The following is a 23,565-nucleotide window of genomic DNA, read 5'->3' on the forward strand; positions in this document are numbered from 1 at the left end:
ACTAAAGAATACCTAAACCCGAAGTTATCAGCATTGGACTGCGTTTAGATATAATTGGAACGAACCACACTAAACTAGGCCAAACTAGACCGACCTACAGCATGTTCAGACGATCTCGTACAAACTTGAACAGGCTGGAGCAGATTCGAATGACAGTGGCCTGGCTTTGATCTACAGAGGACCAGAGCTTGAAGTTGGATGAGTGTGGAATATCTAGACTAAGTTAGGGTATACTGCGATAGACTCGAGAGCATCCGAGTGTGTTGAAACGGACACGAGAAGGTTGGAGTGGTCCGAAAAGAACTTGAGAGTGTCGGAGAAGCTTAACACAAAACTCGAGGAGCATTGATATGAGCTAAAAGAGTAGCTCGAACGTTAAAAAGAGCGTTTCGAGATAAAAAAAATAGACCACCAGCGACCAGACACCGTTCTAACCTTTGGAAACATGTCGAAAAGAGTTACGACTTCCTGCCACAGGCAATATGGAATCCAAGGTGTTGTCTGGTCTACTAAGATAAGTAGACTGCGGATTTTCTGCACTTATGAGAAAAATGAATGGATCAAATTCAGAACAGCAGGATTTCGAGCGCAAAACCTGTATTAGCATCTTCCGCAGTGGCTAAAATCCTTTCACGGAATGTCGACGCGTATGTCGTATCCTTTCGAACGATGACTCACGAACGCTCATACAATACTTACATCCACGTGCGCCGTTTTCTCGAGTCGGGGGGGGGGGGGGATCGATCGCGGCTTAAACAAATCCCGGCTGCCCCGATCTACGGGGATTTCGAAGAAGTCAGCAAGATAGGGGAGAAAAGTTTGCGTACCTTTATTCCGGCGAATCTCTGTATAAAGGCCGGTCTGCAGCTCAGGATTCCGCAGTCCTTTGAGTCTGGATTAAACGGCGGTGTCTGCGGTCTCTCCTTCTCCGTCCTGGATTCAAGCGTGCCAATGAAAAACACAACATTTCAGAAACCCGAGAGCCTGCACGGCTACGAGATCGCTAATTGTTCGAAACTCCCGCTTTCAAACTGTTGCGGATACATTTGGGGCCTCGTCTCTTTAACCCTTTAATGCACGGGTCGGGAGAAAACAATTTTTTGTCTGCGTCTCCACGTTACATGGAACTACTAGTGAAATATAATTTCGAGAAGATTGAAACGGTAGAGTAATTCATGGGTCTCGTCAACTCGTGCACTTGAGGATTAAGATCGAGTCTGTTAAAACGACTTCTTGTTAGATCGCGTCTGCTTTTTAGTCGAAATTTGCAGTACAATCGAGATTTAGTATTTAGGATTAGTATTGATTAGAGAATAAAATTTTATGAACTTGCTATCGTCAATTATTGGGTATTTTAACTTTCGTTAATCCAACTAGAATTACTGGCTTCTGTAACTCGCGTTACCGTTTGTATACAATTGTAGTGTTATTCCGCAACGATTGCATAAACGTGCAATAACAGTAGGAAAATGATATCATTGATGACAAACACAGGTAGTGTCTCATCACGATTGGTTTGTATCATTCGCAGAAATCGCGAATTACGAAGATAGAATCGATCAATTATAGTTAATTGTGATATGACGTAGAAAATGATCGTGTTCCATCGTTTTAATTTGCTTTCATGATTGAAAGGTTTTGATGTACATCATTGTTTCTTCCGCGATTGTACTGCCATTTGCTAGGTAAAGCTTGTTTACTGACAAGAGACTATTGCAAATGATAAATGTACAAGTCGTGTGAGAGCGTTCGGTGTGCTTATGTTACACGGCGTGTCGCGGTTAATTACACAAATCCAACAATTACCTGTCCACCATGGAAGCACTGGGATTCCTGCTGTGACATTTGATGATAAAATCTCTGAAAAACGGCAAAAACGAGAAACCAGAAGCATGAATATCTTGTGCCACGTGATGTACAGTGGGTGCGTGATTCGGCGAGATTTATTTAGTAAAGTGCAGCAGGTGGAAGAAGTAAATAGTCAACTTATTATTGGTTCCATACAGTATTCTTTGAGTCGCTAAAATTTTGATGACCAATTCTGTTTTTCAAGAAGAAGGAGAATTGTCCCAGCAGCGAATCTGCCAATCAAATCGTTAATTACACCCATCACTCTATTCTATAAATTGCCCAAAGTTTTTCAAGTAGCCGTGTTTGCAAGAACATTTGAAACTCGCAGAGCTCTGGCGGATCCAGAGCTGCCGATCAAAGTGTTAAAAATTGATTTACGCAGCTATTTCTTAGCGACTCCATAAGATCGTTAAATTTTGCAATTTTCCAGCGGAAGATCTCCAGTTTGCAGGCAGTCGAACCACATAAACCTTCCCGCGTCTAATAATAAAGTTTACACGGTGCCGTGTGAAAACGTCATACTTCTTCCACCTCGAGCCCGAGATCCTACGATCGAGACAGGCTTCGATCGAAAGGAGTGTCCGAAGGAGAAGCCGATGACGAGCGTCAATTACGGAATAATCTATTTCATGTGGCGCAAATGTGTCACGGTCAAACACATTCGATGCTTTCACTCTTCACGTTTCGCAGGTGTTGCAATTTTCCTGTCGACGAACCTTTCTCCCGCGAATCCCCGTAACGTCTCTAGGGTTTCTGCCGATTTCGCAAACCGACGGCCGATCGCGAACGGAATTTCTGTTCGGGTGTACGCGACACGCTCGACACGGCTTTCTCCCGGTTTTACTTTGTTCAGGAGAGAAAGAGCTATCTTAGAAGGAGCTGTGTGCGAGAACTTGTCAACGGTGACGCAAGAGTGACGTAGGAGACAATTGTTAGTCACGTAATGTGCACGTTTCCTTGGGCTATCCGACCGAGAATGGGCGAATCGAAGATTGAACAGCTTGGCACGATTTATTAGGTTCGCTAACGAACAACCTACTTTTTATAGGAGAAGCTCTGCTCCACGGAAATCGGAAGCTTCAATTTTTATTCTTCTGATCGGGTACCATGTATTTTTTATTTGTAAGGGAACCGATAAAGTTTTCATCTAACAATAAGAATAACCGTCGGAACCGTGCTGTTTCTTAGATCGTGTACAGCTTGTCGAATCTAGCTGTGCGGTTGACCAAAACTTAGGAATGCGCAGACAAAAACGAAGACCGCACTTGACGAGAGAAGGATGCAACGTATGAACGGTAAGGTACACACCTCGTGTAATTCATTTTAATTCAAAGGCTTTTTGGTTTTAGGGTTGGCCAGGCCTGAATTAAATTATGCTATAAATATTTTTTTTGTGCCATTAAAAATAAAGGAGATATTTAGGTGGCCTCCTTCAGCTGAGACACCCTGTATATTACTCAATGCATTTATACGAATTTTGAAATATATGCAATAATCTAACCCAGACCATTCTATTAGCAGCAACAGTTTTTTGAGAATATAGCGCAGTACGATTACGAGAATATTTCAGAACGATGACCTCGGCAACATATTTCAAGGTCACGAAAATCGGTGGAGGTGTACCCTCTTCCGTATAATTACCCTGACTTTATTCAACATCGTGAAAAATCGTGTGAAATCCATAGGAGGAACGGTCCAGGATTAAAAAATAGATAAGAGCCAGCGTGATCGGTTCCAAAATGAAACCTAGCCTGTGGTAGATCGCGAGAAGCGTCCGATTTCCGTGGCTCAGCGTAAACCAATCCTCCATTTCTATCTGAGGATATCATCGCAGAGATTCGATGATTGCTGGACGTGTCCCGGCGCGGCGCAAGGATAGACGTTTCCGGGATATGTACCTCGAGTGCATGTTACTGGTTCTGGACACTCACCTATGGTCCACGAGGCCAGAACTGGGATTTCTACTGTGACACCTGATGACGGTGTCGTGAGTCAGTCTGCTGCCGGTTGCCTGCAACGGGTCTGTGGCTTCGTCGCCGCCCGTTCCCGCGGTCTCCGCGTACAGTCCCGTCATGGCGTACATGCTCTCGTTCCTTCGATGCCCGGCATGGTAATTGCTGCCAGACTCGGACCTGGAAACGTTAGATAGAACGCGAAGGTCAGCGAGCAATTTGGAACCGATCCATTAGCTTCAAACCTTCTCTCTCTCTCTCGCTCTCTTAAACCCCACACCCTCATTAGCCGCGAGTAATATGTATATACATCCGATAATCGAATATATGGCCCGGATTAAAAGTGTACCAGCCAGCTTTCGATTAGCTGCACGAATAATTGAACATCCATGAACCGGTACCTTGAGCTATATTTTAATCATTTACAGGGTTGGAGTTGGATTTTATTTAACAAGTTTATGCGCTTCGTAATCGAGTATTTTTCTAAATTCTCATATAGAACATTAGAAAACATGCGTTAACATTCGCACGTCCATTTCGTTTCTTAACCCGGCAGTGTCCACGTGGCAGATGGATAGATATGCTATCCATTTTTCATATTTCTTTCGCTACCGTTTTCCAATACGATGTAGCTTCTTAAAAGCCGATACCGCTTTATTGATGTAAGTAACAAAAACATTAAGAATCCCGAAACTGTTCTGATGTGGATACGCATACGGGTGAGGCAGAAAGCATAGATGACTGGTCTGATAACTAGTTTGTGTATGGTGTATATGTATTTTATACTGTTATTTTAACAAAAATATCTTAAATAGATGTTAAAACAAATATATTAAAAAAATACTTTTTAAAAACCACGCTTACATTAAAATGCACTACAAAGGAGAAAATAATTTTTTTAGGCATTATAGTGACTATAAATAAAAGCGTGGAGCGCTAAACTATATTGACGTAATCTTCGTGGGCGCGCCACGCTTTTTTATTCATAGTGACTAATGCCTAAAAAAATTATTTTCTCCTTTTTAGTGCACTTTAATATAAGCATGGCATTTAAAAAGTTTGTTAAATATATTTTTTTATTGTCTACTTTTTAGAGTCTTTTTCGCGTACGAGGTGTGACGGTTAACATTAAATTCTTTTTCTACTAGACGCACAGTTTTTCAAAAATTTGTTTTTTGATATTGCATTGTCATTCAGTTCTGAGATATGTTTAAAGTTTCAAGTCTCTAGCACATCGGGAAGTGGTTTAAAATTCGATTACAAGATTTGACGCATACAACAACTCGGCAAGCTAATATAAACGTGGTAATAAACATAAAACATTAAGTACAAATATTACTTTGCACTGGCGGTCCATGAGCACTCCACGTGGATACTTTCGTTTGAGAAGTTCACGTGGGCACTGCCGCCGGTTAATCATTTACGGGGTTGGAGAGTTTATGCGCTTCGTAAAAAAGATGCTTAAACAACGCTGCATCGAATGTAATGAAAGAATTAATGCATTTTACAGAACTGCACATATTACAGACACATCCAATGAAGAACAAAAAAGAATTGCATTTAATTCGCAGGAGGAATCTAGACCGTTTAACTCGTCGGAATGGTACCGCGAAAGCGATCACTCTAATTTCATTCGAGGAATCGACACTCTCCTCCCCGTGCTCAGTGCGCAACCATCGGGACACGTAATAAAATACGAATGCCATGGGACAGGAGGTTTGTTACGTCGTTGTTTCAAACGCAATTTCTTGGTTCCCCGTCTCGTTAACGAGGAAGGGAGAAGACAAACAGAATCCTGGAAGCCCCTGGACGGTTGGAACCTGTACTTACCTAAACATTACACGTAGAAAACCTTCCCTCCCCCCATCCCGGTTAGGCGAAGAAGGATCATATTACTTCGCGAGGTAACAAGAGCCTTCTTCCCGTGTTATTTGAATTTTTCCCGTTCACCCCCTTGGAACCCATCGCGAAACACCCCGTGGACACCGTGCACACCGTCGAACACCGAGAAATTGCATAGCCATGTCGACGATTTTTCACTGGTTTGAATATTAACTTTTTTTTCCGCGGTCCCGCGGTAATATACGCGAGGCAATATCGTGTGCAATTTATATCTACTTCGAGTCGATAGTTCGCGGAAGAAAATAAACTCTGCAACTCCGTTTTTTTGTCGGGATTCGAAACAGGAAGCTAAAATAGGAGATCGAGGCTTTCCGTGCGCGGAATATTTTTGTTCTGAAGCGAATATTAATGCAGGATCAGCCATTAAGATGTGGTATTTCACATTGTAAAAAAAACGCTGATCTTTTACAATTCACAATTTTTTACTCCGTCAATAAATGGGTGTCGATTTTGTTTTTCACAATTATAGAGAAATAAGGCAGTGTTACATGCATGTTTAAACAGTTACATTAACATACAGTGAATCTGAAGTTACTTTAAAGTTGCACAGAGCCGCGGGTTAATTTTCTCTAAGAAAAGGTCACTTAATAAGTTGAGAACTCTATGAATATTTCTAAAAACTTCCCAATGGTGTTCTGAACCTGCGGCAAAACTTTCGTTTCAATGAAATAAGGAACGATCAAGCTATGCAGCTTTTTAAATCTTTAAATGAGATTCATTTTTGTTTTATATTATTAAAATACAAGGACATTTTTCGTGTTTTGTGTTCCAGCGACACAGTTCAAAAATGCCGAAACTCTCCGCAGTTTAATAATTAGTTGAAGACGGTCTGATCCACTTAGAGGCCGATTTTCCTGAAAGAAGAAGACGTCCAGGCACTCTCCCCGACACAAACGATTAAATTAAGAGGCAGGTGCCGTTCGAATTGCAGCGAGGACGTGGAAAAAAGCCAAAGAAACGTTCGGGGGGAGGGGTACAAGCGGGGACATCCTGAAGGGAAGCTGTTCCCAGCGTTCTTTTTCGTACAAAGAAGGCTGTCGGGCCTAAGTAGAGGAAAAGTAAGGGGTGGCCTCGCGTTAAGAAATTCCGTTCGGACGAAGAGGGGTGAGAATCACCTTTTGTGCCCGAAACCGCCGCCGCTCTCGTTCCTCTTGTGGCCACTTTCAGATCGTTTGTGGCCAAAGGCACTGGATATGCTCTCGGCCCGTTTGTGACCGCTCTCGGAGCGTTTGTGGCCGATGAAACCGCCGCCGGACTCGGTGCGTTTGTGGGCGAACATGCTCGAACTCGAGCCGTTCCTCTTGTGCCCGCTGGTGGACGCCATTTTCTTCCTCCGTCCAACTTCGGTTCTCTTCGCGATTTCCGCTTCCTACAAAGCTCGATGAATTACGGCTTTACCGGCGACATTTTTGCCTCCGTGCTTCCGTTCCCTGCGAACAGAAACATAAAAATGCTGTCTTAGTAGAATTTCTTCTCTCCTCGTCTGGAAAATACGTTTTCGCTAGCCCTTAACCCATTTGCATTATAAAGAATAATAAAAAATAATAAAAAATAATGCCTTTATCCGTTTTCGTTTTTAAATTAAATTTCGAGTATTCCCCAGATTCTTCCCTTTACAAAACAACTTGATGACCGACTTTATTCATGCCTTTGATAAATCTATTCTAGATTTATTTCTCACGTGTTTTTCCACACCTAATTCTCTCTCTCTCTCTCTACGTTAGCTGAACGTTCCTTTCCGTTTCTCATTTTTCTTTGCATATAATATTCCAATCCAACGCGCACTCCCTCCTCCTTTCGCTCGATAATAATCCTCTAGCAAATGTTCCAGCGTTCTCCTATCATTATTACACGTTTTGCACCTACTCTCTCGCTGTCCTTCAACCAATATCTGTTGGATCGCATCAAATATTGACGAGAGAGTTCCCGAGAGAGATCAAACCGACCGAATCTTATTTTATTACATGCATACGTTGCGAAATGTATTCACCGAGTCTTCCAGTGTCTCGTTATAGCTCGTGCGTGAATGAATCAATGAACTGAATGTACTTTTATGTCTCGAATAATTGTAAAGCCAGAACAACTTTCCACGAGGATTGTATTAATTGTAATAATGCAGTGTATTACTTTCAACGATTTTCTGAAAAATGAGATAAAATCCTTTGCTAACGATGTTTGCTTAAAATAAAAGGCTTTTCGACGTGTACAAAAAGGTGAAATCGTTTTCAAGGTTATCCCTAGACCGCGGATTTTATGCATTTCTGGCAAATATGACCTAGTGAAAAATAAAAATGGTAAGTACATTCGAAGAATCGAAGAATGTTGTTACCGAAAGAAGAAATTGCATCCCTTACGATCAACCTAGAGAATGTTGATTTCGCATTCATTTTTAAACGAATATAGGACTGAAAAACCAAAAAAGGACAGAAAAAAATGGTGTAGAAATAATAATTTGGCCTGATTTCGCGTCGATATAACCAGAACGACAATCGCGAGGAATGCGATACGAGTTTCGAGTGAACTCGAGCACTCGATTAGCGAACGTGTGTGTCAGAGGACGACAGATCTCGAACTTGTCGCATTGAAAAAGCAAATCCGCGTGTCGACGGCATTTGATGCAATCGTGCGTCCAATTGACAACTCTGTGTTGAACAGTTCAACGAACCGGCTTCTGTAAGGTCAGGGCCGTTCAGCAACGCGGGTTCGAGCGCTCCAGAGCGGAATCGCTGTCGTCTTCGTTAAGAACAGAGAAGGATAACTGTAGCTGCTCCTCTCCCATGCCACCATTTGTTTGTCCGTTCCGAGGAAACTATCGCGTGATAATTACCATCAGCTGGGGAACAGTGGAAGACAATCGGTACCGTTGCAATTACATTTTGCACGCGTGCTGCAAGCTTTTTAGCTTGAACAGTGTAATTAGCAATCCGTACCAGAATTAAAATGGCACTCGCTTATAGGAGGTATTCATTTTTTTTTAAGTTGATCTGGTAACCTAATAACAGACTGCCATTTAAAAATTGTTACAGAAGTCGTAAAACGATGACGCACTACATTCAATAAAATTGTTGCCTTATTGTTATTCATAAGTGCATAACATCCGCAGCATGGAGAAACTCCGACAGAAATCTATATAAATAAAAATCAAATGCTGTTCGTTGGTAAGCGCATCACTTGAGAACGGCTGGACCGATTTGGCTAATTCTTTTTTTAAAATGTTCGTATTAGTCCGAACTAGGTGTTATAGGATAAGAAAAATTGGAAAAGTATCACGGACAAATGGAAAATTCGGGAAAAACTAAAAGTGCTTTTAGTATTCTATAAAATATACAGGGTGTTCATTAGAAAACTTTCCAGCCGAATATCGCGAAAAGTATGAGAGATATTAAAAATGTGTAAAACACGTGTCCAAGGATTTCGAGGGGGGAAAGAGGGGGGCAGTATCGGTTTTTTATTTGGGTGGCGTTTTCAAGGTCATTTCAAGGTTAACTTTGTCTTTTCAAATGGATACCTATATTTTTTATTATGGGATCTCATCGTACGTAAAAAGACCAGTAATTTTCGTAGTACACTTTTTTTTTATCCGCGCACAATTTTTATCCGCAGGTTTCCATTTGAAAAAACAAAGTTGACCTTCAAATGACCTTGAAAACGCCACCCAAATAAGAAACTGATAATGCGACCCTCTTTCCCTCTCGAAATCCTTGGACACGTGTTTTACACTTTTTTAATATCTTTCATACTCGTCGAGATATTCGGCTGGAAAGTTTTCAAATGAACACCCCGTGTACGATATATGTATAGGGTGTTCACGGTATTACTAGCCAGCGTTTTTCTTGTAAACAGCAAATATTAGAAAAACATGTAAAAGGAAAAAATAGTTTATATGCAACACAATGGCGTACGTAACTTTTTTGTGTTTATACTATTTTGTTAGATATGAAGGTCACCTTCATTTTTCTAAATGGAATGAGGTATTTTTTAACACATCAATCGATGCAGCTGGACATTCGCTATAAAAAAGTACTAACCTATGTATGTCGTAAAGTTAGAAGTTCAGGAGATATTTCAATTTAAATAACTCTAAAACACAACTACAACAGACGTTACACAAGTAAGTAAACGCTATAACGTCTGTATATAAATACTATATAAAAAATAAATATCTCCGAGCTACAGGCGTTGTTATAAAAACTCGCGGAATATCATTGAGACGGTATTTGTTAAGATTCCGATGAAAAAGTGAATCAGAAGCGGAAAACAAGCGTCCGAAATGATCTCGGCTCGCGCGAGCACGGAAGTTGGCCGGGCTCGTCCGCCAGCCCGGAACTTTAATTGGCGTCAGATTAATTAATGCACCGTCGCGAGCTCAGGTACGGCGGCCGACACGGGGCGAAGCCTTCGTTTACGTAACGCGTTAATTGCGCAAGTTGATTCGAAACTTTCGTCGCGGTGGTCCGGTCTCGGTGTCTTGCGACAAAGGCAAGATTTCGTACGCGATGCCCCAAACGAAACTCTCCCTCTCTCTCCAACTCTCTTTCCCGCGAAAGGCGAAGATAATAATAGGAAAAGATGCCGTGAGCTGAATGGGACATCGCCGTGCCGGGGCCACGTCTTGCAAAATTCGCGTACTATGATTTGCCTGTGCACGTGAAACGAGGAAATAGAAGCTAGAATTGTTCTGTCCATGTTAATTGCCGACATCCTGTGTACACGGGAATCAGTGGTGCTCAGTTTGACCGCTTTATCTAGCCATTTTTTGCGATGCTAGAATGATGTATTCGTACCTGTTCCTTGTGCAGAATTTTATCAAAACGTAAACAAAAGCGTCGAGTTATTTCAGTCTGAAAGGAGCACGGAAACTTGTTTCAGTTTCAATCATGGTCTCTATGACTGGACCAGGTGAATTATGAATAATAACTATTTTTTCATCACCTTATTAATTTATTATTTAAAATTAATAATAATTTATATCGTTATTAATAGTATTATAATAAAGAGTGACGGCAATTTTGATTTTGCATAAAGATCCGCACTCTAGTTTTATTAAACATATGAATAGCAAACACTACAATAACATAAAGTTCTTACAAAGGAAAGGTGTTACGAAGGTTCATATAATATGGAGGAACCTTGAATTTTTTAACTGATGATAATTAAATGGATGCCTGGCCATTTATAGGTGGTTAAAGTGTAAGATTAATAAAATTACAAATTATTCGACGTATAAACGGTAAATGAATGTGGCTGTTGGTACTCCGGCTCGTTAGGCACGCAACCGATTAAAAAAAAATTAACTCGTGGCAGACGCGAACAATCAAAGAGACTAAAAGAACAGATAGCACTTCCTCGTGCTTGGCAGGAACACGTGGGAATTCTTTTTGCCCGTCGTTTTTTACATTATCGACCGTGCGGGACCTTGATTTCGTACCAATGAAAAATTGAAGGAGGTATGTTGCGCAGTATAGGCAGCTAACGAATTCAAAGTCAGGGATACGCCGTAATGATCGCTGTGGTATAGCAGATGACAGTTAAGGTTGATTTCCACTGTGCGCCCTTCTCCGCGCGAATTAGAAAATCTTTTGTGCTCCGATGACGCTATCATAATTTGATAGTGAATCAACTATATAAATAAATAATTATCATAATTCGTGAGTGAATAAACAAGTTTAGTCAAAAATTCCTCAGGAAAGTATTTTTATAATTTCAATGATTGTAAATAAAAATAATTTTAGTGATTGGTGGTGTATTCTTGTGTCGTTACTACACGAGTGCATTGTATACAAATAATGCGAATGCACTGTATGCGTCCAGGAAAATATAAACTCATTAAAAATATATTATTTCGATAGAGATAATTGTACCGCGAATTCACTAATATTATGATTTTCTACTGCGCGCTTCATAATTTATTAATATTACGAGTTTATATTCCCCACGTGATAATGCATTAATCTAATGAACTTGTATTCTGCTCCGGGAAACTTCATTAACGAAAAAGAAGTAAATTATTCTGCAGAGGTTAATGAAACTCGTGTACCAAAATACAGCACGAATAACTAACTCGTGTACTAACTAGCAATCCTTTTGATTTTAGTATATTCCTGCAAAAACACTGCATTATGTCTTCTCATTAATCATTTAGCCTGTGTTATTTTCAGCGGAAGCATCACTTTTTAAACCCCTGTTCCTTCGAGAAATATCGAACAACATTAAATATTAACATATTTCGCATTATAAATTCAGGATTGAGAACTGAAGACGGAAAATTGAAAATAACTATTAGTTATTGTGTCTTTAGAGATGTAAGTTGGTTGAGAAACGTTTCGGTTTGTTCAGTTGTAAGCAAAGCAAATATTTAAAAAATTAAAAAGCTTTGTAAATAATCCTAATCACTTATCAGCAAAAATAATGTGATGTTGGTTGATACATGGAGCACATTTGTGCAAATATACATTTCTACTTTTTCGACATCCTCGAGAACTGAACACTCAATTTTTAGATGTATAATTTCTTGATATACTCGAAAACTCAAAAACTATATTATTTATATCTTAACGATCAATCACTGAATTTTTTGACATCCTCAAAAACTGAGAATTGACTTTTCTGACGAGCTCAAAAAGTCAGCGTTGAGTTCTTAGAAAATTTAGGATTTTTTAACATCTTAACATATTGCATTAGATTTTTAGAAAATATATTTCTGACAGCCTAAAACTCGGCGTTGGATTTCTACAAAATCTTAACAAGATTATTATGCTATAAAAAGCTATATTTAGACATTTATCTCAGGCAATTGTACATGTGATAAACCTGCACTGAATCAATCAAAATATCAATCACATAAATCCGTATACATGGTCGTATTTTCAGTCCGCATATTGTGAATCGACATTAAACAATATCGGTGCCGAGTATCAGCTGTTGATGCTTCATCGACTACGCCGGAAGTGCAGTTTTAACTCTTTTTCAGCCTTCCTCAAAGAAACTTTCGAGAGGAACCGTGTCGCGAGGAATGCTCCTTGCAAAGAAATATGCCTCTAATTTTTCCTCCCTGTTCACAAATTTTCCGGGGACTGTGTTCGATCAACGTCGCCGATTAAGTTCAGCTGGCACATTTAATCTCGACCGAATTATCACGGGAATGAATAACGACTCAAGGGTAACAAGATCAAAACCATCATTAATTTCGATCGGACTTATTTTTTTAGGAGAAACAAGTCACATGACGAGATTACAAGCTTTATCGGGCCCCGTTGTACAACTACACGTATAGTTTCGTTTCCATTACACCGAGATCGGCAATCTGCTGCGGAAGGAAATTCTTTTGATCGAGTTTTTCTTTTGTGCTTTGCGAGATCGAAAACACAAAAATGAACGATAAGAAGACAATAGTTCTGGATCATTTTCTTGTTTGTGCCAGCGTAAAATTACACACATTAATTCTAACCGAGTCCCAGAAATTTTTTTCTACCACACTGTCTAAAATATTGGGTCATGAATGTCATTGAAAATGAACTAATGAGACAAACGATGTTCTAAATCTTCTCTTCCCACCTATTGATTTTCAAGTCCACCATATTCCAATGAAATCATAATCAGCAACATCTGTCATTTGGAAAATTTTCAATTTTGCGCCGCCTCCGAAAAGATTGTATTGTATTCAAGTTCGTGCGTATTCACTTAAATCAAATGGAAATTATTTCATACTTTTTAGTGCATTTGTTTAATGCGTTTTTTCAGTCTGTTTCATTTTTTTTTTATAAAATTTTTTACTTCACACTTTTTAGTGGAACGAGCAGAATTTGTAGAACACCGTAGGATGGTTTTTCGGTCTTATTGGTTATTTGCAATAAAAACCACAAAGAATGAAAAAATGCAAATTTGTTTTCAAGGCACCAATCGGGAGACATACCCTACAAAATGCAGAAGGTTTCGTTCCAATTGGTCCACCAATCTAGAAAAGCGAAAGAAAATAACAAAGAAAAGCGAAAAAGGCACATACAGATCGAATTGAGTAAAACGTCCTCCTTTTTCGAAGTTGGTCAATGATAATAAAAGAGTTTTCATAGTTTGGTGAATTCTGAAATGTGTCTACATAGAGACATAAATGAATGCAAACAATATTTCAGTCAATTTGACAGTCCAAGCTACTTTTATTTTGTTCAAACCGATTAAGACAATGAAATAAGAAATGGAAATAAGTTGAAGCCTCGAAGAGTTAAACAGTTTCTCGTCTTCAAATCTCTAAGAGCTGCAAAAGATGAGCTTTATAAATCCTCGAATTTACGGCACGCGACAAAATTCTCGTTTTATTTTTAGTCCCCGAATGAAACGTTCCTCCGGCGTTAATATCGTTAAAATTAGATTTCTTAAGAGCGTGTAAACGTTTCCAGCAGCCGTCATTAGTTAAAACGGCGCTCGAAGTATTCAATGCGGCGCGGCGTCGGCTTTTAGCTCGATTAGCTTTCGGTTCGATGCTAGAGCGAAATTGACCTCGAACACGTTGAAATCTCTTCGCAATTAGCAATTCGGAAGTTCATTTATAGGGGAACGTGTTGGACATCTTCGATCAAAATGGCCGTCGTCATTGCTGATAAACGCATTTCCTGCCTTGTTCGATGATCAAATCGTCGTTAGCGGACCGGTGGTTTGTCGCAAACCCAATTACACACCGCTGATCGCATTATGTCTGAGGTTGTGTACCTCGCTCTACCCTCAAATAGAATTATAGGGTTATGGGGTTGCGTACACGTAAATCCCTTCCGGCCACCATTTTTCCCATTTCTCTCGGGCCATTAAATTCCCGAACGCTTCGACGCAATCGCTTTTCTGTTTGCACTTTTCGGAAAACGAACTGCAACCAATTTGCTTTAACACTCGTACGGTCCTCGGGTGAAAATTCAAGAATTCCTAAAACTGTTAACACTAAACCCACCATTGCCGGTCAAATGACCGGTTTTATATTTTCCATTTCAAAATTATTGAAGTTATCAAGTTGCTTACAATTACTCGAATTAATATTCGGACGCTCTAAAAGAAACGATAACTATTTTAAATATTGTGCTATACAATTTGAACTTTTTTGGGCAGCTAGAGCAATTAGTTTACTACAGAATGTGGAAAGAAATTTTTCACAAATTGCAATTATCGGAATTGTAGAATAAATACTGAAAGTTGCATTTTACAACTTTTTATGTGGGGCTATATTGAAAATTTAAAAAATATGTTTTGTAGATCTGTGTGAAGTAAACATATTCTGAAAATTTCGTCAAAATCGGTGGATTTGTGAAAAAACAAATATAGGCCGAAAATCGTGAAAATCAGCAATTTTTGCCGTCTTTAAATTTGCAATCTTTTGCCAGCTTTGTAGCTCATTGCAACGTCGACCGATTTCGACGAAATTTTTAGGATATGTTTAATTCACACAGATCTACAAAACGTATTTCTTTAATTTTCAATACAGAGCCATATAAAAAGTTGCAAAATGCAATTTTCTTCCTGTAGTAAACTAATTGCTCTAGCTTCCCAAAAAAGTTCAGATTGTATAGTACAATATTAAAAAAGTTATCGTCTTTTTTAGAGCGTCCGAATATTAATTCGAGTAACTGTACATGGAAATTGATTCGATCAATTCCTTTATCCGAGCACATATTGTAATAAAAGTTGCACAAAAACTAAATAAATAGAGCCTTATCATTTTTACAAGGTAAAACATTTTAATCGCTTTTAGTGCTCGGTAGGTTAAGTGTGAATATTCATCCATTAATTCCTTTAATTTGAAAAAATGCCAGGAGACAATCAAAATGAATATGAGAAGAGTGATGGCTTTTAGATCGAAGGTTTCGAAAGCACGATTTGAAGAAGTATAATTAATAGTACGTTTGTCAGTAGCATTTCTCACTTTCTTCGTCGTTTCTCCGAGCATTTGTCGTCTCCGGCGAAGATCGAACTCATCGAGCAAACAGAGAGGAACGCAAATACGTCAATGTCTGTCAGACTGTTTGCGCTGATGGCAAAATACCGTCGGCGAATAAGCTGTTAGGCCACCAGGACCATCGTCGCGTCGTTCGCCCGTGTATGTATAGAAACACTTTCGTCGAAATTGCCGAAGCACCGTTAAATTCACCGTCCACGATACATATACCCCGAGACTGTACCGTTCGATACTTGCGACACGCGCCGTCCTCGAACTATCCCAAGAAAAGACCTCGATCCGCGAGCGAATCTTATTCATTCGCCGAACCAGCCTTTCGAAATCAATTTTTATGCCGCGCATGACTGCGGTTTCTTAAGAAAGATGACACAGCTGCGTGCGGGAACATGTAACTTTCGCGCGAAATGGGAATTCGCGGGCGTCACATTCGCGAGCTGCTCGCGTATCACCTGCGTTCGCCATTTTTGAGATGGAACGCAATAGCGCAACTTGTAAAAGAGGCATTCTCATGTCGATTTTAAATCGGACACTTTGTTAGCGATTTTAAACGAGACAACTCCATATTGATTTTGAAAGAGATACTTTGGTATTGATTTTAAAAATGGCACTAGGATTACGATCTTCAGAAAGGCAATTTGTTATCGATTTTAAAAAGAGCAACTGGCTATCGACTTTAAAAAAGGCACCATGTTACCAATTTTTAGAAAAGGCACTTTGTTGTATGATTTTGAAAGAGATACTTTGGTATTGATTTTAAAAATAGCACTTAGATTACGATCTCCAGAAAGACAATTTGTTATTGATTTTAAAAAGAGCAACTAACTATGACTTTAAAAAAGACGCTATGTTGTCAATTTTAAGAAAAGGCACTTTGTTGTATGATTTTGAAAGAGATACTTCGGTATTGATTTTAAAAATGGCACTCTAATTACGATCATCAGAAAGACAATTTGTTATTGATTTTAAAAAGAGCAACTAGCTATTGACGTTTAAAAAGACACTATGTTACCAATTTTTAGAAAAGGCACTTTGTTGTTGATTTTAAACCGACACTAGGTTATTCATTTCATAAAGCCAATTTATTATCGATTTTAAAGCAGACACTGCAGAGATCAAACAATGTGCAAAAGTTGAGCGTGACACACACACACTCGTGTTTATCGCGCTCGGAGTCAGACCCAATGTCACGAGTCACGCTCGCATTTCGAAACATGTTCGTTTGTAATCTATGGCACGAGGACCATTAGTCATCGCGGAGAGAGGGATTATGGGGGTCAGTGTGGGCATTGTATAAAGTTATACTTTAATCAGAACAACAAATAAACTTCCAGCCAGTTTTAATCAGAACCATTCTGCAACAGACTTAATTTTCAGAACCGTCCCAAGCCCTGATCATTTCGGTCGATTCTAGGACAGGACACATGGAGTCTATGAAAGATAGCATAGTCTATGAAAGGCTAGTATACAAAACCGTTCAGCATTATACAACAGACTTAATTTTCAGAACCGTCCCAAGCCCTGATCATTTCGGTCGATTATAGGACAGGACAGATGGAGTCTATGAAAGATAGCATAGTCTATGAAATGCTAGTATACAAAACCGTTCAGCATTATACAACAGAGTTAATTTTCAGAACCGTAGAAGCCCTGATCATTTCGGTCGATTATAGCACAGGACACATGGAGTCTATGAAAGTTAGCATAGTCTATGAAACGCTAATATGCAAAACCATTCACCATATAGATCCCCAGAGTTTTTCAGCACCCTGTACTATCCCCGGTGACCCAGTTGTCGGCGATCCATCATTCCCATCGGTGGGCGAACGATATCGTGCGGTCTGGCCGTGCCTCGCGAGTTGCAAAAGTGTGCGGAAAGGGAGGCAGCCGAAAGGGGTTCGCGGATTCGGCGAGAAGTTGAAATACGGCGTTGCGGTAGGATATCGTGTGCGATCCGGCATCGGCGTCGGCGTCGGCGTCGGCGTTGGAGTCGCCCGAAAGGCTGACCTAGTGCCCAACCCATCACCAGGGAACTTGAAGACCTCCCAGCACGCGAGGGACCATTCAATCTGCACGTGAGGATGGATGGATGCCCGCTGGCTTAGACCGTACCACCGTGATAGCAGGCGACCAACGGGGGCTTCGGCTTCGGCTTCAGCTTCGGAACCGCGATATCGCGACGAGCACCACCACTGGATCGATGGGACACGAGCGTGATCGACTGTTCCGCCTCGATACAAGATCGATTGTTCGCGAAAACGGCAGACCTTGCAAACCCTTCACCCTAACAAGACACAGACGTTTTCGCCGATTCCATGGCTGCCAAAGGGCTAGATCCATTCCAATTCTTAAGCAGTAATTTTATTATATACATTTTTGAACCCTTCTTCTTTGAGATCCGTGTTTATCTTCTTGCTGGACTTGTTGGACCTAGTGCAGGCAAAGAACTGACTACTAGAAAGATAGAATTTAGGTGAAACGCAAGGCAGAGGCTTTTGACGATTTTTTTTTATTGAAGCTCTTTAGACCCTTAAATGGGTCCATTTCGCTTTTGACGATTTCGTGACAGCCATGGGGCTAGATCCATTCAAATGCTTAAGTAACGAATTTATTCGAAGTGGGAGACCAACGAGTATTCGCTAGTTACATCTATTTAGACTACAACGTTGAAAGAATGTTGCCTTTGCAACAAATTCTCATGTTCCCAGGTAGATTTTTCAAGTCAGCAGAATGGAGGTGCACGTGGTTCGTGAAAAGCGACACTCGGCCAGCTAAAATTACGTGAAAGATGGTAGATTTTCGAACTGGAGTAACCGTGGCGTGAGGAAGCGTCCGGCCTAATACTGTTAGGAGAAAGAGAAAGGACGATAGAGAAAGAGAAGGCCTTCCCAGTTTTTGCAGTTTCACTCGACAAACAATCTAGCGTCACGAAGGTAGGCGGCTCTTAGCGTGTACGGCATTGTGCACCGTTGAATCGGCCGGCGACACACCGCACCAAGCCGCCCACAATAAGCAATTGTGTTTGTGTGTTGCGGATCGAGGATCCAGAAGACACGGCCGCTCCGTGCCACGCTGCTGGTTCCCGTCTTTTCTTCGGGTTGGCCCCGTTCGATTAATTTCTGTGCTCCCAACGCTGCGTCATCGGACACCCAGCTACTTTACCAACTTTATTGTTCCTCATGACACGGCCCGATCTGCTCCACGTTCTCTAGTTTCCCTGCAACTGCTCAAACATTTCTAGCTATTGTTGATTTTGCTCTCTGTCGACTCTGTTCTGTATCCTTGGTGCACTTCCGTCATCTTGCATTCTTTTTTTTACAATTAAAACATTTCCGTCATTCGGAAAGATTTGGAAAATGTGGCGAAACACAACAAACTAATAAATGAAAGACTTACTTTAATTAGTTAACACGAGAAACGACGCGTGACAGACACAACAAAACACGTCTCATTTCAATTTCTTAAAACGAAACATTTGTTAAATAATATTTATATAAATGCTTAATATTAAAAGGATTGTTTAAACTGTTCTCGTCCAACGTTTAACCGATAGTAACAGTGACCAGACAGCGATTATCCTTCAAGATGATCGCAAGAGAGCAAGCCTCGTGTATTCGCTTCGTTAGCACCCCACTAAAAATAGCACAACTAATTGAAAACGTCAGCGGTGTACAAATATTTTTTCCTCCGTGCTTCCTGTGTAAAATTTTAACACCGATCACGATCGACACGGCCGCACGGTTAATCACAGAATGTTCGACCGATAACCGTGTTCGGCTAATAAATCGGTTTAACTCGCGGAGTTTTCGTGGCACGGTTTCCGGCCTATAAATTCCGTGTTCCGGCGGATTAATTAGGGACCGACTGGAACTTCCATCGACAACAAAATTGCGCCGCGGCGAACGGCGGAAGTAACATCCAATTTTGCACTGCGGATGAGGCTGCTTGAGAAATTGGCAAGGTAATAACGGATGATCGGCCGGCGCAGGTAACGAGTTGTTTACCTGCGATCGACATTTCTGGATTGCTGGAAACACGCGATCACGTTGCTTTGATACAGGAATACTGAAAAATTTACCCGCGCATTGGTCATGCTTACTGCCGATTGCCGAGACGCTTATCATTTCGATACTTCAGTTAATAATGATTTTTTAGGCTGCGTCTGCAGAGAATATATTAAAGAAATAATATACAGGGTGACAAGAAATAACGGAGTTAATCATTTCTTATTATAATTCTGTCAAATCGACGAATTTTGAAAAACCAAATAATAACAACCATAACATGGACTTTTAGTATTCATATATTTAAGAAGTTTCGAAATGGCCACCCTTTGCGCCGATACAGAGGCTCAAACGTGTCTTGAAATTTTCGGCTATGGGCCGCAGCTCTTCTGGCGTCATTCGGTCCCACTCCTGGTACAGAGATTTTTTCAATGACTCCAAATTTTTATGGGGCCGAGCACAGGCCCTGGCCTCCAAAATCGACCACACGCTGTAGTCCATCGGGTTGAGATTCGGTGAGTACGGCGGCCATTCCACAGATGTGATGAAACCTGGAAAATAGGCTTTGCACCACTCCTGAGTCGGTTTCGTCCTGTGGGCCGGCGCGGAATCCTGCTGTAACGTCCATTCCAGATCGCCGAGGTGCTGTTGGGCCCACAGAAGTACGACGGCTTCGAGAATGTCCCGTCGATACACTTCTTGGTTGATTTTGACCTCTTGATCCACGAAAACCGTAGCAAATCCCATTTTCCAGGTGTCATCTGCGGAATGGCCGCCGTACTCACCGGATCTCAACTCTATGAACTCCAGCGTCTGGTCGATTTTGGAGGCCAGGGCCTGTGCTCATTGTCAGCCCCATAAAAGTTACGAGTCGTTGAAAAAATCTCTGCGCCGGGTGTGGGACCGAATGACGCCAGAAGAGCTGCGGACCATAGCCGAAAATTTCAAGACACGTTTGAGCCTCTGTATCGGCGCAAAGGGTGGCCATTTCGAAACTTCTTAAATATATGAATACTAAAAGTCCATGTTATGGTTGTTATCATTTGGTTTTTCAAAATTCGTCGATTTGACAGAATTATAATAAGAAATGTTTAACTCCGTTATTTCTTGTCACCATGTATTGTTACATCCGGATGAAAATTGTCGAAGAAGTGTTACAATTGGAAATGATGAACTGGCGACAAAAGTGAATTCAAGATTCGCATTTCTCAGCCACCGTGTTTGTTCAGTTAATAATATGAGCAAATACGAACGACGTCGAGCAGTATCGAGTGCATCGTACGAACACTGCAATCGGGAACGGAGCGCAGTAGATTGAAACAGTAAATCGGAAACGTAGAACGCAATTTTTCATTCGGAACTTGATTTTCTAGGAAATTGATTGCAGATATTCATAGGAACGAAAGAGAGATGGAACCGCCATCTTTCGTCGAGGAGAAATTCATTTCAATATGCTTTGGAAATATGTGTTGATGCAACATGTGAGTTTTTCAATTGATTATTGTGTAGCAATATTTTATTCCGAAATTTCAATTTGTTCTCTTACACAGACTGCACATGAGAAAAATCGTCGTCGTCGATTGCAACAAAGAAAAGTTTAATAAAGACTAATCTTGACTCCTAATCATTTTAATAATCTAATTCTTGCTTTAAATGCATAAAATTCGCACATATGAGTTATAAAAGAGTCTAAAACAATGAATTATTTGTGTGTTGAGGTGATTGTGCATGGATCACTGCTTCTACTTGGAAGTTAGTGCGCTCTGTAGAATTTATAGTCTCTATTTTCGAGAGCTGTAAATAGTTCCCGACATTCATGGCACTAATTAGAAAGATATACAGTGGTGGACATAGAATTGCATTAAGAACGCAGATGAATCGTGCTGATAGGAAAATAGGAATGCGGACTGGAATTTTTGCGAGGTTTGACGCAGATCCATCACGAACAATGGGAACCTAGTATTGATCTGCTACAATAGGACTTGAAATTGATATTATGAATTCATGTGAAACCACCATTATTATAAAAATATAGATCTTTCGAAACAACAATAACTCCAGCAGGAATGTTCTCTATTCTCAGCAATGGTACTGCACTAAAATTCGAGATCAATTTGTGCTTGATATTTCAACGAGAATATTAAAGATTAAAATATTATGCATCATTTATTATAGTTTGCTGTAGTCATTTGAATGGGTCAGAATTTAAAAGCACTTAGCAGGGCGATTTTCAATTAACAGAAAAGCAATGGGCGTATATCGATCAATTTCATTCGCGCGAATGTATAATCAGATGTTCCAATCTGCGAAATCTGACGCTGCATACGCAACAACCTAATATGTGACTCCGGACTGACACTATGAGGTCGCCTACAATCTTAAAAGACTGGCTCGTGCTTCAAATTACTGAAATGCAGCAGCTCAATTACCTAAATACTTGCTCTCGTGTATCATTTCTTTTTAACAACCCTGTGACGATTCCACTTCTGATAACCGTCACTTTGCTGGAATATTCGCAAGCAATCAAACGGTAACTGGACCACGTATATTTGTGCAAACTCTCATTTACATACATATGTGTACCTCTTCCACCCTCTCGAATTATACCACGTATTTACTAGACTGCGGTCTGCGCCAATTACAAGAAACAGAAAACACATTACAATTGATTTTCTTCTTTAATGACCCTAATAAATTGAGAATAATATTTTCATAAAATCCGTGGCCTCTCTGGTTATTACACCATTTACAAACTGATAATTGTAAAGACTTCTTCTCCCTATTTTTAACATATTTTTCTGTCTCGTCCAAATAATTTCCGGAATATTCCAGCCAGAGGTAAAAGCGACGGTCCGATCGAAGCAGCCCAATTTGCTCTCGGCCACTTATCGCATCAATTAAAAGGAAAAATAATACCGAATCTCCGACGTGAATTTCCAATGATTCATCCATTTCTCGACTCCTTCCGCGAGGAGAGCTCCCGTTGGAAAAACGATCAAAAAGCTGCTATATTCGTCAGCGACCCACATATCGTTATTTACCGCATCTCTTGCGGACCTGGTCGGCAGAAATACATATACCTGTCGGGACACGCTCCACCAATCAAAAAACGGAAATAAAAGTTTCAACTTCCGTTGCTGCGCCAGCATCACCGTTTCTCCCTCGGAAAGCCTCCGATTAGATAATCCAAACCATAAAAACTCCGGCGCAAAAATTGCTCTTTCAATCCCACGCTCGGTGAACGCGACCGTGGATTTACATAAAAAATATGAAACATAAGTTTTCGGACATGTTCAAAAGCTTAAATATCAGCCATTGTTCGTGAAAATTCTTTCGATTTGTACTTCAAAAATAGTATTTTTAGCAAATTAATTGGTTGTTATATTTGGGAAAGTTGAAACCACTATTTTTTAACGAAGTACACTTTTTTTTCTCAACTTGGAACAGTGAAATTTATAATTTTCATAACGTACACGATTTTTGCCCTTAAATAAAGAGTTGTGCCCATTTCTCAATAAAGCACACTATGTGTTCGTCTTCGCGTAAAAAGAGCTCAACTAAATTCGCGTTTTAATTGGCACAGTCGTTTCCCGGCGAAACAGCTTAGTTATTTCGCGTTAAAACGGAAGGTCAATTAGGGAAATAGTTTCGCGAAGAAACTGGAAGGTTCAAAGTGCAAATAAATATTGCAAGGACCACCAGACATTTGCCAAGGGTCGAGCCAAGGAAACGTTCGATCAGCTTCGACTTTCATCGGGCCGTCGCGTCGCTTCGTGACCGATTATAATTGCTTCATCGTGAAAGAAAACTTCTCTAATTACTGGTACCACGGATTCCAGCGACTCCCGAAACTTTCGCCGAAACTTTCAACAGCTGCCCTCCCACCCGAAATGTCCAAGGTATTTCGGTGCGAAGGTAATACCGT

At 40.4% G+C, this 23,565-nt stretch overlaps 1 protein-coding gene across 4 annotated transcripts in view; it reads right to left on the bottom strand.

Annotated features, from left to right (window-relative positions):
* Positions 1–23,565, bottom strand: part of LOC143209248 (solute carrier organic anion transporter family member 3A1-like) — a 74,585-nt gene that overhangs the window by 14,456 nt on the left and 36,564 nt on the right. For 3 of the 4 annotated variants that reach the window (XM_076424645.1, XM_076424643.1, XM_076424644.1), the window contains 4 exons: positions 6,821–7,135; positions 3,783–3,983; positions 1,807–1,860; positions 828–933 (listed from right to left, as the gene is read on the bottom strand). In XM_076424645.1, coding sequence (XP_076280760.1) covers positions 828–933; positions 1,807–1,860; positions 3,783–3,983; positions 6,821–7,029 — 570 coding nt within the window. In that variant the 5' untranslated portion in view covers positions 7,030–7,135. The remainder of the gene's footprint in view (positions 1–827; positions 934–1,806; positions 1,861–3,782; positions 3,984–6,820; positions 7,136–23,565) is intronic. The other variant, XM_076424646.1, reaches the window with a different exon arrangement.

This window comes from Lasioglossum baleicum, chromosome 6 (assembly GCF_051020765.1).
Source record: "Lasioglossum baleicum chromosome 6, iyLasBale1, whole genome shotgun sequence".
In the NCBI taxonomy this organism is placed as follows: Eukaryota; Metazoa; Arthropoda; class Insecta; order Hymenoptera; family Halictidae; genus Lasioglossum; species Lasioglossum baleicum.